The sequence below is a fragment of the Myotis brandtii genome, unplaced genomic scaffold (assembly GCF_000412655.1).
Source record: "Myotis brandtii unplaced genomic scaffold, ASM41265v1 scaffold23, whole genome shotgun sequence".
NCBI classification, from domain to species: Eukaryota; Metazoa; Chordata; class Mammalia; order Chiroptera; family Vespertilionidae; genus Myotis; species Myotis brandtii.
The window spans coordinates 1,502,511-1,518,903 of NW_005358649.1; the positions used below are offsets into that span (position 1 = coordinate 1,502,511).

The following is a 16,393-nucleotide window of genomic DNA, read 5'->3' on the forward strand; positions in this document are numbered from 1 at the left end:
AAGCTTTTTATTTTGATATAGTCCCATTTGTTTATTTTCTCTTTAGTTTCCATTGCCCTAGGAGCATTATCAGAAAAGAAATTCCTTCGGCATATGTTTGCGATTTCGCTGCCTGTGGATTCCTCTAGTATTTTTATGGTTTCTTTTTCTCCATTTTTTCATAGCTTTTGTAATGTACAATGAATTTAAATAGAACATAATACATCTCTTCTACAGAAGCAAGATCCAAAATGCTTTAAATTGCATTCCACTGATCCGTAACTGGGGTTTACTCGAACCCTGCATTGTTTTACCACAGTAGAGGAATGCCCTCTCAGTCATAACTAAATGATCGCTATTTTAAATAATAGAAATAAGGAAGACCTGTGTCAGCTGGTTGCTTGCTTATCTGTTTTCAGAATATTAAAAGTATTACATTGTGTAATAGGTTGCTTCATGGTATATTTAGGTGGGATTCCTTTGCTCCTTTTACTCCTCTGTTTAGTCTGCACATTTTTGAGATAGCTTGAATTGCTTTATCCATGTCTGTGAGATCACATGAAGCTTGTCATCTACACAATCCATTTAGCCTCTACGCAGATAAATCTGTGTGTTCCTAGACTGTTAGAAATGTCAGTTAATATCCCTGAGGTATCATGACAGCAGTTTCTTGTATAGGAGGTCAGAACAGTATATTTTTCTGGGCTAAGAAATCCATGAATGCTTGAAATATTGTTTACTAGGACACTAAGGCACTTTAATAACTAATATTTACCTGTGGTCAGTTAGCTTAGCAGTCATTCATTCATTCATTCATTCATTCAACACCACCTATGAGTGGTAGAGTTCCAGACCTAGGGAGAGAGTATATCAGGGGTGGGCAAACTTTTTGACTCAAGGGCCACAATGGGTTCTTAAACTGGACCGGAGGGCCGGAACAAAAGCATGGATGGAGTGTTTGTGTGAACTAATATAAATTCAAAGTAAACATCATTACATAAAAGGGTACGGTCTTTTTTTTTTTTTTTTTTTAGTTTTATTCATTTCAAACTGGCCGGATCCGGCCCGCGGGCCGTAGTTTGCCCACGGCTGGTATAGATCAGACCAGGCAGTCCTTCCTCTTAGTGCTCTGGTAGGGATGGGTACAGACAAGCACCAACCAATGAGCAACTATTAAATGAGATGGTTCAGGAGAGTGCTAAATGATGTGAAGAAAATAAAATAAGGAAGTGATAAAGATTTATGAAGATTGGTATCTCAGAAGGTCTCATTAGAGATGCATAAATACAAGCCAGCCATCTCAACATCTGAGCGAAAAGCATTCAAGGCAAAGGAAATAGGCTATGGACAAAATAGACAATAAAGTGGGAAATTTCTAGTACCTCTTCTGTTAGCACTCTGATGCCTGATTGTTTGGCCTACTCACAAGAACCACTGCCTCTCACACATTCTGAACTTAAATTGATCATCGACAGACTAAAATTATGGGCTAAAACCAACAAGATGAGATGTGACTGATATGAATGTAAAATGGTGCATGTGAGTCACACACCCCATTGCTCAGTATATCCACGTGGGTTGGCAGCTGTTCACATGAGAACAGTCTGGGGAGTCTAACTGACCACACGTTGGAGCTTGCTCTTTACTGTTCCTGACAGGAAAGAAAACAATGTGTAGATATTACCCTTAGTCAGATTTCTGCCCAATTTAAGGCATCATTAGTGCGTCCAAAAATGGAACAGTCTGTCTGGCTGGTGGAGACATCTCCTTTGCTTAACTGGTTGAAAAAAAAAAAAGAAACAACGAATACCCACCAGGACTTTTGGAGAAAGGAAGTTCTGCAGTGTTTGTAGGCCAGTTTAAGACACTTTTTTGTTTCCTGTGATTCTGTGACTTATTACTCAATTATTTTATTCCAAATAAATGTTCTTCGTTTTGTGATATTTATATACAGTTAGGAAGAAAAAAATATCATTGGTATATAAGGTATATGGTGAGGTTGATGGAAAATTGGGTTTATAATGCCATCTTTCTAAATGGTGATCTGAAGTGTAGAATTCTTAGGCTATAATTTTTAAATGAGTTTAGATTAAATTTCTAATATGTCTTTGGCCAAGTAGAATAATAAAAATAAATATATGTATCTTGGCTTTGCCAATGTGTCAGCTGTGTAACATGGACAATTTACTTTTCTGCACTACAGTTTCCTCAAAATGAGGACAATAACGTGTACCTGCCTGAAAAGATTGCCTTTTAAAGGATTAAATTAGTTGCTGTATATAAAGCAGCTGGAACAGTGCCTGGCAATAGCACCTGCTAAGTGTTCGTTCTAATTGTTAGATGTAAATGTATTTTCTGTTCTGCCTTCAGGAATTAATGACCAAATTAATAACTGAGACACCTGACCAGCCAATCCCATTTCTCATTGACCATCTTCAGTCCAAACAAGGAAACCGAGGGCAGCTTCAGCGAACTCTATCCGGATCTGCAGCTCTCTGGGCAGAAAGTGAAACATCAGGTAAATGAAACATGTTTGATAGTTAATTTTGATACGTGTCATGTAAAACTTTACAGAAAGTCTTTCTGATTATAGTAAGATAAGTCTAGATGGTTACCTAGAGTTTCATGAATTAATCTGTAACTTCACCCATATGCTAACATTTGTCATAAAATATTACTGAATTTGAACATAGTGTTAGTATTATGCTTCAAGATATGAGAATTTGTGTATTAAATTTTATGAAAATACGAGTCAGATTTTCATGAAAAGATTTGATTCCAAATGAATTCAAGCTAATTTTTCTAAGCTGTTTTTTCTTTATTTCTTTTTATGAAGAATTTGAATTAAATGTCTCTAGTTCATTTGTAGAAAGGTAAACAATAGATTTCTCCAAAGTTACTTTTCTTGTTGCTCAAACTGATGATTATTCTCTATTCCCCTAGCCCAGTGGTCGGCAAACTGCGGCCCCTTGAGTGTGGCTCTTCCACAAAATACCACTTGTGGGCACGCATGTACAGTGCGATTGAAAACTTTGTGGCCACACTCAAGGGGCCAAAGAGCTACATGTGGCTCGCGAACTGCAGTTTGCCGACCACTGCCCTAGCCCAAATTTTATCTGTGTTGGAAGTGCAGCCTTAGAAAGATCCCTTGACTGTAGAAATTGGGAACCAGCTTTACCATGAGGCAATAGCCTCATCTTCCCAGTGAGCCTGGTGAGATAATTGGGTAGACTTAACTTCCATATCTGCTTGTAAGATAACCCTTTTTCTTCTACACACTGGTCTGTTGGGTGCCAACCGTATCCCCATGTCTGTTGCTTCAGTAGCCAGTTTCCTTGCCTGATTCCCAGGGGAAATCTGACTGCCGGGCCTCCACATGCTTTCCTGCAACGACCCCCTCACTCCTCTTGTCCTCTTTATGCTGTAGTGCTGCCTTGCAGTGATTTTGGTCTCTTTGGTTGTATTCTCATATGAGTACCCTCTTGAGATCATATCTCAAAAGCACACTAAAGTACACAGGGTTTAGGGCAGTGATGGCGAACCTTTTGAGCTCGGCATGTCAGCATTTTGAAAAACCCTAACTTAACTCTGGTGCCGTGTCACATATAGAAATTTTTTTGATATTTGCAACCATAGTAAAACAAAGACATATTTTTTTGATATTTATTTTATATATTTAAATGCCATTTAACAAAGAAAAATCAACCAAAAAAAATGAGTTCGCGTGTCACCTCTGACACACGTGTCATAGGTTCACCATCACTGGCCTAAGGACTATAATTTGCTGACCCTTGGCTTATATTTGGAGTCAAATGTATGTTGAAGTGCTCGGCTAATATTTAAATTTATCCACAATTTCTGAAGGGCACAATCCCTAACTTAACTCTGGTGCCGTGTCACATATAGAAATTTTTTGATATTTGCAACCATAGTAAAACAAAGACTTATATTTTTGATATTTATTTTATATATTTAAATGCCATTTAACAAAGAAAAATCAACCAAAAAAAATGAGTTCGCGTGTCACCTCTGACACGCGTGTCATAGGTTCGCCATCACTGGTTTAGGAGATTCCTTTCGGAATGTAGACATCTCTGGTGTCAGTTATCCATAGGGAAGTGACCTGCATCATACAGGAAGCTAGGATATGAGCTTTTGGCATTCAAAAGAACAAATTCCTGTTTTTTCCTGGCCTCACTTTCTTGGGTTTAGGCTCTGAGGAGCTTGGGAATATAGGCATGGACTCTGGTTTGCAGGTACAAAGAAGACACTCATGTTAAGCAGAAGAGATGAACATCTGTGAGCCCAGGGAAACTCGTATGAGCCTATATTTATAAATTATAGTATATGAAGAGGCAAGAATGTGTGAAATAGCAGATTTAATCAGTTTATGTTTTGTATCTCACAGTTTCCATGGGTCAGAAGTCTGTGCATGGTTTAACTAGATCCTTTGTTTAATCTCACAAGTCTAGAAATCAAGATATTGCCCGGGCTACACTCTCATCTGGCATAAGAAAGAGCCTGCTTCCAAACTCATGCACGTTATTGGCCGAATTAATTTCCTTGTAGGTAGATGACTGGGGTCCCTGTTTCCTTGCTGGATTTCAGCCCAGGTTGCTCTCAACTCCTCCATGCAACCTGCAGTCCTTTGCCACATGCCTCTGTCACATTATGGCAGCTTACTTCTTTCAAACCTGCAAGGGGATTTGTCTCATTCAGGTTTAATAAGATGGAATCCTATATAACATAATCATAGCATTGACATCCCATCATCTTTGCCATATTCTATTGGTTTGAAGTAAGTCAAAGATCCCGTCGACACTGAAGGAGAGGGAACTATATAAGGTATAACATCAGGGGACAGAGATCATGGGGGTCATCTTAGAATTCTGACTGGCGTAAGTGCTTAATGACGCACTGCTTAGAGAGGGTGAAGGAGGGGTGGAGATTACTATAACTCCCAGCGTATTAGCTTGAGTAATGGTATAAATGCTTGTTTAATAAAGTAAGATAGTAACACAGGACTAAATTTATAAATGATAGTAAGTCTAGGTCCTCTTGATTTGATCTTCTTGTGGGGCATGTTAGTAGATAATTCCAGCAGGCAGGAATGAGTCTAAAACTTTTGGGATGGGTCAAGGCAGGAGTCACAGGTGAGGCATTCATATCATACATAAAATCATTAAAACTGTGGGAGTGAAGGAATGGAAGAAGTTGTGGTTAAATTAACAGATTGAGTAGGAGATGGACTGGGAGATGGCCAGTGTGAGGTCATATCTGATACCTAAAATTTTGTCTGTCTATTGAGAAGTGAGGTTGTTTACTGAGGACAGCTGAATATCTTCAGGAGGCCAGAGTAAGTGAAGGTTCAGTGAAATGGGAGAGGTACAGAAGGACAGCAGACTGTGCTATCTGAGACTTGAGGTGGAATGATTCCAGATAATGATAAAGTCCTATTGATGGCCGTAGTTTGGGAGTGTCATAAGCATCAGGGAAGTGAAGCTTTCAAAGTTGAGGACAAGGAAGTCTGAGGCTTAATGGGTGGTTTTTCTAAGGATTAAGAGGTCACCAGGGTTTCATCCAAGTTGTTGAAAGGTCTAGGGAGACTGTGCCAATATCGTGAGTAGGATTGCAAGAGATATCAGGGCCAGTTCGCTGGTGATAATGAAGCGTGGTGAACAGTGTAGACAGCCAGCATTAATCACAAGTCAGGAGGGACTTTTCAGCTTTACATTGCTGGGCCTGGAAAACCCAGCCAATGGAGAAGAGAACACTCGCCACTCCAGGAAGCTGCGGAGCAGGGAGTGCTCTTGGGGGAGGAATGAGGTGTCTCTTAGGACATGAGAGGGGGGAGGGGATTAGGAACAGAGGAGTGTTTGTTTCCCATGAAATGTATGTTCCAGAAGATGAAGAGGGAAAATTTTGGAGGGCAGAATATGACAAAAGGGAGAAAGAAAGCACAGAATAATCCTTGGATGTGAATATAGGTGGAGAAATTTTAGTTCAGGTGACAGTCAATAATGCTAGTTTAAACCTTGCCTGCAATTTTGAATTGTTTCTTTTGGTGTATGTTCTAATTAGCTAGAAAATGTCTCAATATTCAAAGTATATGGGTATGATACTTTTTGAAAACATCTCAAGATGTCCTCTTATTGCCTTTAAATGGATCTAGCAATTTAGGACACATCGTATTTTCCAGAAGTTTGTCATTTAACATTGTCGAGGACAAACCTGAAAGCAGCCTTATTTTATTCCTTTTAGACATTTTAATTATTCTTCTTAAACACGAATGGGATTTGCTTTCTTTTCATTTTTGATGTTTAAAAGTTTACTGGAAATACATCTAAATGTTTGTCTCTTTAACTTTTCCTAGGCTCACTAAATCCTTTCAATCAACAAATCCCGCTCTTAAGCCTAGAACATTTTTTTTTCTTTTGTGTACTTAGTTATTGCTTCTATTATATTTGTTTAGGTTTCTTCTTAAGGAAAATCAAGTATGTGTAAATATTGTTCTCTATCCCTGTCATTTCATTACACATGATATTTGCCTTTCTTTATAGAATAACTTTTAGGGAAATTTATTTGTCAATGTGTTCTGTGTCGCTGATTCAATTTTCCGCAGTATCAGTTTTCTCTTTCTGGCTTTAAACCGAAATTTAAATGTTGGTATTGCATTTCAGCTTCCTATCAGTATTTTCTTATCTTCTTTTTTTTAAAATCTCTGCAGTTATATTTTTTTAACATAGGTTAGTTAGCCTATCTCCTCTCTCATTTCTTTTTGGTTCATAGAATCCATTTTATTTTATTTTTATTGGCAAGTTAGACACAATGTAAAATTTGAACGTTTTCAATAATAAATCTTTTGTAAAACCATCCATTTCCTCTGTATCTTGAATGCTGTATTCTTGTTTTGCATATTGAATGTTTTTCTTAAAATCATATATTAATTAAAATTTAAATGAGGAATGTTCTATTTTTAGGCTTGTCAATACGTGAACTCTAATTTGTCCCCTCACTGTATAGCTTGGAATTTTTTGACTGCTAAAGAATTTTAGAGAGACAGGTGAAAGCAATCATAGCCACTGCTAAAATTTCCAGTATCAGTATAATCCTGTGGGTCTCAGCTAAACTGACTAGTGACTGTATGTCTCTTCTCTTTTCAAACAACTAAATAAGAACAATATTATTACTGGATTATTTAAATTAATGTGGACTTGTTTTTCCTTGCCAGTCGTGGAGAATTTAAAAGACCACAAAATCCAATGTATCTTTTCTCTCTGGTTCCTTTTAGCTTTCCTTTGTATCATGAGCAGCTATATTTTACAAACAGGATTCTTTATTCCTTTACCATATTACATTAGAATAAATTATGGTGCTAGGATGCATGTAGAAAGAAAAATTCTGAGAGATTATGAAACAACATAAGGAGATAACTCTGAGACAGGGGCAAGCGTTGTGGATGTCTTGAAACCCTCCAACATCTTTCTGATTTGCCTGTCTTTTGTCTTAATCCTACCAATAGAAATACCACCTGGGTCTGGAAGACCACAGACCAATATTTCAGTTCCTAGTGTTTTAGAATATTTATACCTCTTTTGGTATTTAATGGGATGTTGGAGGTAGAAAAATTGAATAACACCTAGTTAAGTACAACCTTAGCATGAACATTTGAGAAATCCACATGCTGTTTATTTAGTGCTTAAAGGTGGGTGGCCAGAGAAAGATGTATGACTTGTTCATAAAGCTAGGGTGAAAACGAAATGTAAATAAGGAGACAGAGGGAAACTCTAAAGAATGCCACCTGGATGAAAGAGGATGAGGAAGCAATGATTGAGACAGAGAAGGAGTAGTCAGGTTAATGGGATGAGAAGTTGGTAATGCTCTGAGAATAGAAGAAAACATTCTGCAAAGATAAGTCTGTCTAAAGAGATGAAATGCTTGGTGGAGAAGTCAAGAGGGATGAACTCTTGAAAAGATCACTTACCTTGGGAATTGGTATGACATTGACCACCTTTGAAGGGGAACTATAACTTTAGCAAAGTTGGTTGAATTAATCTTTTTTGAAGAAACAAGTGGGAAAATAAGTGATGGTAAGGAAGAAACTTAGGTGAATGTCAGTTTTCTGTGTCATAGTAAATAATGGGTAAACTAACATCAGTAAATATTTAGTTGTTTTATTTTCAACAGAATACAATGTTTTCTTCCATGGCAGCATTTAAAGAATGTTATTTTAAGTAATGGTAACCCATGCCTTTCAAGGCCTTTCAAATAATTTCAGTTTAAAATGACCTTAACCATATTACTATACACACTGATTCATATCAAATTGATAACTAAAATGTACAGGGGAAATTAAGCAAGAAATGCTTTTGGATATTTGCATCATTTTTTATTTTACTTTATTATTATTTTTTTGTATTTTCATTGATTTCAGAGAGAAAGGGAGAGGGAGAAAGAGATAGAAACGTCAATGATGAGAATCATTGATTGGCTGCCTCCTGCATGGCTTCCACTTAAGATCAAGCCTGCAACCCGGGCATGTGCCCTGACCAGGAATCGAACCGTGACCTTCCTGGTTCACAAGTTGACACTCAACCACTGAGCCACACCAGCTGGACTATTTGCATTATTTTTTATATAAGGTGACCTGTAGATTTTGCTGAGTATACCTAATAACTTCATGAATTTAGTTTTTATGAATCTTGAAATCACATTAGTGAGCATGTATTTACATGTATATTTGTTTGTTTATTTGAACAGAACATAAAGGAACAAGGAGGGATTTGAGAAGCTATGATAAGCCTTGGCAATTAAATGCAAAGAAGCCCAAAAAGTCAAAAAGTGACCTTGCTGTCTCTAATATTTCTCCACCATCACCAGAATCCAAATCATGTAAGGAAGTTTGTTATTCAAAAAGTTACTTAATGTATATGTAAGTCTGTGTTATTAACAAAATGAAGAAAAGGTAAGAATTGAAGCCAAATGTTTTATCTGATATTTCTGGCTATTAATCGCAATGCATTTTGTATTTATTTCAGCATTAACATTGAGCTTTATTTCTGTTTAGTTACTTATTCATATTCTTTTTTAATGTATTTTTTATTGTTGACAGTATTACAGCTGTCCCTATTTCCTCCCCGCTTTGCCCCCCTCCACCCAGCCCCTCCATGTGTAATAGATTTAGACCTTTTGGAGCATACTCTTTTAAGGATGTATTTTGCCTAGAATGGGTCCCTTGCCTCTCGTGGCCAGTTGCATCATTGTATTACATTCAAAGCAACACCCACGCTACATTTTAAAAAAGTACATAAAAGCTAATTAAATCTATTAGAGGAGGAGCAAATGAGATTTGTATTCAAAACATTTAACAAAATTTTCTGAAGTCCTTCACCTATTATATCCCTGAAGTCCTACTTATTATTTATTACTAAAGCTCCTATATTTACTTCTGTTTCGTTCTCTCTCTCTCTCTTTTCCTCCCTCCCTCATTTTCTTCTTCTTTATCCTCCCACCCCCACCCCACCCCACAATGATAAGTCTAGAGACTTACTAATTTTAAAGGGTCAGTACTGGGTCCCGTCAACTTTAGGGAAGAATGCTAAAAGGCTGCTCATTCTGAAGAGTCTGTGCTCCTAGCAGGATGCTGCTGAGTCACAGACTGTTGCTGGTGATCTGGCATCTGATGGATGATACCTCTTTCTGTTCAGGTGCCCTACTCCCAAGTTCTGGTTCCACCCAACCATTAGCTTTTTAAAGCCAAATTAATAACAAACTGAGCTTTTATAGCATATGAAGCGATTACATATATGACAATAAAAATACAGGGTCAGAATTATTAATTGGAAAAATGTAGTCAAAATACAGTATATTAAATTGTTCCTGAAGTAACAGAATATGTTTTGAACTTACACTGGGACAGGTTTAAGATGCATATTGTAATGTGTAAAGAAACACTACAAAGCATAAAATGGCATAAATAGAAAGTCAGTAGAGGAGTTAAAATGGAATGCGAAAAGAAAAATATCATTTATCCTCCCTAAACAAGGGCAGGAAAAGAGGAACAGAGAAATAAAAGATTGGAAAGATAGAAACCAAATGCCAAGATGTTAGGTTTAAGTGAAAACATGTCAATAATTACAATAAGTGTAAAGGTACTGAACATCTCAGTTAAAAAGCAAAGATTATCAGGCTAGATTTAAAAAGAAAATAACTGTATCTTTTATCATCCTAGACATAAAAATATTATTATCAAATATTAGCAGTTTTATTGGTAAAGTCATTTGGAGGAAACAGTACATTTATTTTTAACCCATAGATAGGAACTTTTGGTGGAGGTCACAGTGAGTCAGAATTTGATTAGTATAATAAAGAATTGCTCAAAATTAGTCCTGTATACAGTATACAGTATACAGGAGGCTGCTGTATGAAGTAGCGAGCTCCTGTGGGCCAATGGAGGATGCCATCTGCAGGGTACTATAGATGGACTCCTGCATTGGGGGTGAGCTTTGCCTCAGTGAAGCCATAGACGTGCCCTCTCTTAGGTTCTATCACCGCACATGTGTCATCTTATGTTATTGATTCTGTTCTACTGTTTTCCATTTCTCCCGAGAATATTCGTTAAAATGTATTTAAATTGTAGTTCTCAGTTTCAAGATAATTAAGTATAACTAAGTAAGGTTTTTAATCCATCAGAAACCTTTAAGGGATGCCCTCCTTTGGAGGCTGTGTCCTTCCATTATTTATCAAGACATTTTTTGAAATCCCCAGCATAGTTGATTTGACCATCATCATGCTGTGGCCTGGGTTGTCCTAGATTTGGCTTCCTTGATAAATTGGATATATGTGCATGAAAGTTGCTGAGGAAAGTCCTTGAGTGTTGTATCAGTTCTCTGTTGCTTCATATATCCTCCCTAAAACTAAATGGCTTAAAAAACAACAATTTATAATTCCTCGTGATTCAGTGGATTGATTGGGCGCTTCTTCTTCTGGTCTTGCCATGTCAGTGCAGTCAGTTGGTAGGTCTGTGAAGGCTGGGATGCTTTGGGAGCTGGCCATGTCTGGTGGTTATTCGGGAATATTAATTGGGACTGATTTTAAAAACAAACAAACACTAATCTCTTATTTTGTAAATTAAAAGGAGAGAGAACTCTTGATAGCATATGTTAATTTACAGGAAAATTAGATAATGCAGTGATATAGATTAGAGAAATTGTTCAATGAAGGTTAACCAGTGCCACACAATCTTTTTTTTTAATATAAGTTTTAAAAAATATATATTTTATTGATTTCAGAGAGGAAGGGAGAGAGAGAGATAGAACCATCAATGATGAGAGAGAATCACCGATCGGCCGCCTCCTGCACGCCCCCCACCAGTGTCAAGCCCGCAACCCCTGTATGTGCCCCAAACTGGAACCGAACCCGGGACCCTTCAGTCCACAGGCGAAGGCTCCAGCCAATGAGCCAAACCAGCCAAACAATCCTTTGAAGGATATGGTACAAATACAGTTTTATCTGCTTCCTTTTCTGAGTTTCTCTCCCCCATGCCTGGGCTTGTTCCCAGAGGTCCCCTGGGGTAATAGCAGTGTGCCTAGAAGTCTTTTCTAGAATATTTATCACACTCACTCTGTCCACTCTCCAATGTTTGATCGCCAGTGTGTTGATGTTAGCTGATATCTCTATCCCAGAATCCCTTAAATAAAAAAAGACAGACGAAGCACTTGCATTCTATTTTTTAAATTTTAGATTTATTTAAATTACAGAAGTAATATTTGCTTATTTTGACAATTAAAAAATACAGACATGTAGTTTTTCTTTCTTCAGTCCACTCAAATTCTACTCCCTCAGAAATAGTTTGTATCTTTTCATAGCCTTTGAAATAGGTTGCATTTTTTACATCCTTTTCTTTTTTAATAAAGGCCTTCCCAGACAAAAAAATGGCTATTACCACCAAACCAGCATTGCAAGAAATGTTAAAGAGACTGCTGTCATAGTAATAGGCAATATATATAGAGAGAAACATAGGTATAAAGAATACATCCTTTGCTTTGTATAAACTAACATAAAATATATATGGGTTGACTTGCTTCCTAAAACTAGCTTTAAACTGTAAACATTAAATAACTTGATTTTATTATTTAAAAATGCATTGTGGACATATCTCCATGCTAATAGACTGGGATCTAAGATAAACTTTTTAATAAGTGCAGACTGTATCATAGTGTGAATGTAGCTTAATTTATTTATTCCCCTGTTGAAGGACATTAAATGATTTCCAGAATTTTTCCACCACAAACTGCTGAATAAACAAATTTATATCTTTCACTTCCTGATAAAATAAACAATCTTGTAATTTATATATAAGTATAGACATTTTTATTTATTATAATTAACCAAACATAAGATTGCTGGGCCAGAGGGTCATTATACTTTTATTATAATCGATATTGCCAGATTACCTTTCAAATAGGTAGGAGAAAAGATATTTCAACAGCCTTTCTTTCCTATGGCCTTACCATATAAATATATAAAATTTATTTTAGCCGTAACCGGTTTGGCTCAGTGGATAGAGCGTCGGCCTGTGGACTGAAAGGTCCCAGGTTCAATTCCGGTCAGGGGCATGTACCTTGGTTGCGAGCACATCCCCAGTGGTGGTTGTGCAGGAAGTGGCTGATGGATGTTTCTCTCTCATCCATGTTTCTAACTCTCTATCCCCTTCTCTTCCTCTCTGTAAAAAAAATCAATAAAATATATTTTTTAAAAAATTTATTTTTATTGAAACAAAAATATATGTGGTTTAAAAAGTAAAGTAGTAGGTACTACTACTACTCCTCTGTTCTAATGTGGAACCACTTTTAACTCTACTAGATGTTGTTTTGGGTACACAGGTCTAAATATCAAAACATACAAGGTACTTACATGTTCTTTTTTACTTTTTACATTTGAGGCATCATCTTTTGACCTCCTTCTAAGACTTTGTGCTTTATACTCTGGTCCCATCTCAGCATCCCCCTACAGTCATGCAGATATTTCAAATGTTGGTTGAATATATACTCTGCTTTGGTATTAGTAAGACTACATTAATTTGTGTTTTTCACAGTATAGCCATAAGATGTCCAACTATTAATTTATTAGCTGACTTTTAATTAGAATTAATAATTGACTTTTTTCTGTTTGTTTTCTATATATCCATCACTAATACTTCACCAAATCCTGTGTTAAACTATTAAACACTCTCAATATGATCAAATACATCAAGTGATCCTAATTTCGGTCTTCTTTTATATTTTATTTCGTTTGAAAAGTGTTACATCCATTTCCCCTGTAGCTCTCTGTCCTATTGCTCCAGTCTTGGCTTCTGGGTCTCGAGCTGCTTTTTCAGCTGTCTCCCAGGACTGTTCTTCACTGTCACCCTTTTCCTTTTTCTTCTGGAGGATCACCTATTGCCTGAGTCCCAAGTCTTTCCACTTTGAATTTTGGTGGAGCACCTCCACTAGGAGCTTTCTGGAAAAAGAAAATGCTTGCAAGATAAATTTTGAGTCTTTACAAGTATCTTAATTGATCCTTGAGTTAGGTAGAAAATTCTAAGTTGGAAGTACTCTTTAGTTGAAATTTTGAAAGACTTTCTCCCCCATCTTCTGAGGAGAACTGTTGCTGTTGAGAAGTCTGATGATGATATGATTTGCTATTTTTGTCTCTGAAAGCTTTTAAGATCTTTTCTTTATTTCTATTGTTGTAAAATTTAGTGATATTCAATGAATTCTTCCAGTCTGAAGAAGAAAGTTTTTGTATTCTTATTACTTTGTCATTGGTCCTGTTTGATACTTTAATGCTTAAATGGTCTGAAATGATCACTTTGGGGGGCATCTCTCTCTTCAGGGACTAGGTTTCGGTATTCTCTAGTTTGCTAAATTTGTTTACTACTCATCAATTCATTTTGCATCTTCCAATAAACTATGATGCTCTTTCTTACCTCTCCTTGCTTAACTAATTCTTTGTCCAAAAAAATTAAAAAATCCTTTACTCTAAAAATTTTAGTGGGAATTTGGAATTTGAAGGGAAATGAAGGTAATTACAGTCGTCTCTGTTTTACTAGAAGACAGCAAGAATGTCTTAGAAATATTTACTAATTGATGATAAAGAAGTTAGTGATTATTTTTAAGCTGCTAAAACAAACAAAATCTACTTTACTTTTATGTTTTCCTTAAATTCTAGAAATTATTAGTTTTAAATCAGTACCTGATTTTTCTTTTTTTTCTATAAATAGCATCACACTTCCCTTTACTTGTTCATTTAAAACATTTCTTAAAACCAAGCTTTATAACTTCCCACTGCTTGCCCACAAGAAAACCATTTCCAAGACAAACATTTTTATTCTGTATATGATCTTATACAGTCTTTCGCATAATGACGAATAGTAAGTTTTTATTACTATGCAGCATGCTTATGAAGTAATCATTTTTTTTAAACATAGTGTCAAGGTCAGTAGATCATCCTAAGTGGAACTGGCGAACTAAACCAGAAAGCCGTGATTTTGATGAATTGAACCACATCCTTCAAGAGAGCAAGAAGCTGGGAAAAGCCCTTGAGAAGCTCTCTCGAAGTAAGTTCAGTTATTTAATCCTAATTGAAATTCCTAACCAATATTAAAGTAGAAGCACTCATTAATATTGCTGGTAACCCATTTCCAACATCCTCATTAAAATTCTGTGAGAGGTTGAGGAGTTCTGAGGGCCTGGATTGGAACTGAGATTGATTTTGCATATTACACAGCCTCATGGGAAGACTGGTTATACAGAGTAGGAGGAGCTATAGACCCCCATGGTTATTTCACCACCTCTCTCTGCAATCTCTCTGTTATCAAGGTCAAGTGTACACCTAATGGTATCTTATTCATTCTTCTCTTTTGAACCTCTTTGTTTTGTGTCTTCTTAATGAACACATATTCCTATTGCTTTCATGGGTTTTTAATGTCTCTACATTTAAGGATGGTAATGGGGCCAGATTTTTCTTAGAATCCTTTCAGAGCCTAGCATAGTGCTGTGTGGTGTGCTTTGTGTAAAAGCAATGATTTATAATCCAAGTGCCTAGGTTAGAGGTTTTGTTCTGCCCCCTATGACTTACTTTTGGATCAAATAATGATAAAGTGAGTTTTCAGTTTATTGCTATACTATATTCATGAAAAGAACCTTATATTAATATGTCAGAGGCTTATATTAATATATAAAGATCTTGATGAGATGCTATAGAAATGTTTGTTTATATCAATTAGCCTATGGTAAGTTGGTTTTATTGTATGTCATTTTGCTTAAAGTTGCAGAACCTATTGGTGACATTAGTCTGTATATGCTTTTGAAACAAAATGCCTAACATATCTCCACTTGAATTTAGCTCATTGTCATGCTAGATTCTATCTATCAGAGTAGATCCTACCTCCCTCTTCAAATGTGACCATTTTTCTGTGTGCTCTGTCTCAGATGGTGGCACCGTCGCTTACCAGTTCACCTAATCTGGAGCCTCTCTACACGCTTCTCTCGCCCCCTTAACTATTCAAAAGTTAATTCTTACCAAATCTTGCTCATTTTCCCTCAAAAATACATTTTGGGTCTGATTCTTTTCTCTAGTCCCTAGTTCACACTCACAATGACAATGCCCAGATCATTGGTTTATCCATTTAACATGGCCCATTTCGTTCCTGCCCCATGTCAGGGAAACAGGTACAATTCCTGCCTTTACTAAGCTGTGTCTGGCTAGCTTGCCATAACCGTATGTTAGGGGAGTTTCATGGCCAAAATCATGTGGCTTCATACAATACAATACTTTCTCACTCAGGGAATAGCTTGTGGAGTGAGCCAGTGGTGCAGTGGGCCTTTCTTCCTTACAGCATATTGTAGCAACCCACTCACTATATTTTCTCTTGGATATTTTCAGTTCACTGCTGCTCCTGCATTCCTACATATTTTAACAACATTATCGTAAAATATGATGGCTTTTAAGAGTTAATGAATAGCTGTGAATGTTGTGCAAGGCACTCGGAGAAATATCCTGGCTACTCATTGTAAATGGTTCCCATTGGAGCTTCATGCTTCCGGAAGGAAGCGTTTGTTTAAAATTCTTTCAACTGTTTTAGTTAGTTTAAACTTTGATTAAAAGTGAAATTACAAAAAAAATGAAAAATACCCTCAGTAATTTGACATTGTCAATAGGGAGCAGAAAGAACTGTATGCAATAGAATAGATACTTATTTAGATAATTTACTAGGCAAAATCATCAAAATATATGTGTTAAAAAGTATAATAATAGGTATCTCAATAAAATATGTCTGACCAAACACTTGGAACAGTTAGAAGCATAATTTTTTTTCCCCAAGGCAAGTTTCCAATTTATCTAGTTTGAATTTTATTGTGGGACCTATTAC

General features: G+C 36.5%; 1 protein-coding gene across 1 annotated transcript in view; it reads left to right on the forward strand.

Annotated features, from left to right (window-relative positions):
• The window catches only part of LOC102252312 (chromosome unknown open reading frame, human C8orf34), a 237,754-nt gene that overhangs the window by 47,982 nt on the left and 173,379 nt on the right, over positions 1 to 16,393 (forward strand). The window contains exons 2-4 of the mRNA XM_005866400.1: positions 2,350 to 2,497; positions 8,740 to 8,871; positions 14,450 to 14,578. Of these exons, the coding sequence (XP_005866462.1) occupies positions 2,350 to 2,497; positions 8,740 to 8,871; positions 14,450 to 14,578 (409 nt within the window). The remainder of the gene's footprint in view (positions 1 to 2,349; positions 2,498 to 8,739; positions 8,872 to 14,449; positions 14,579 to 16,393) is intronic.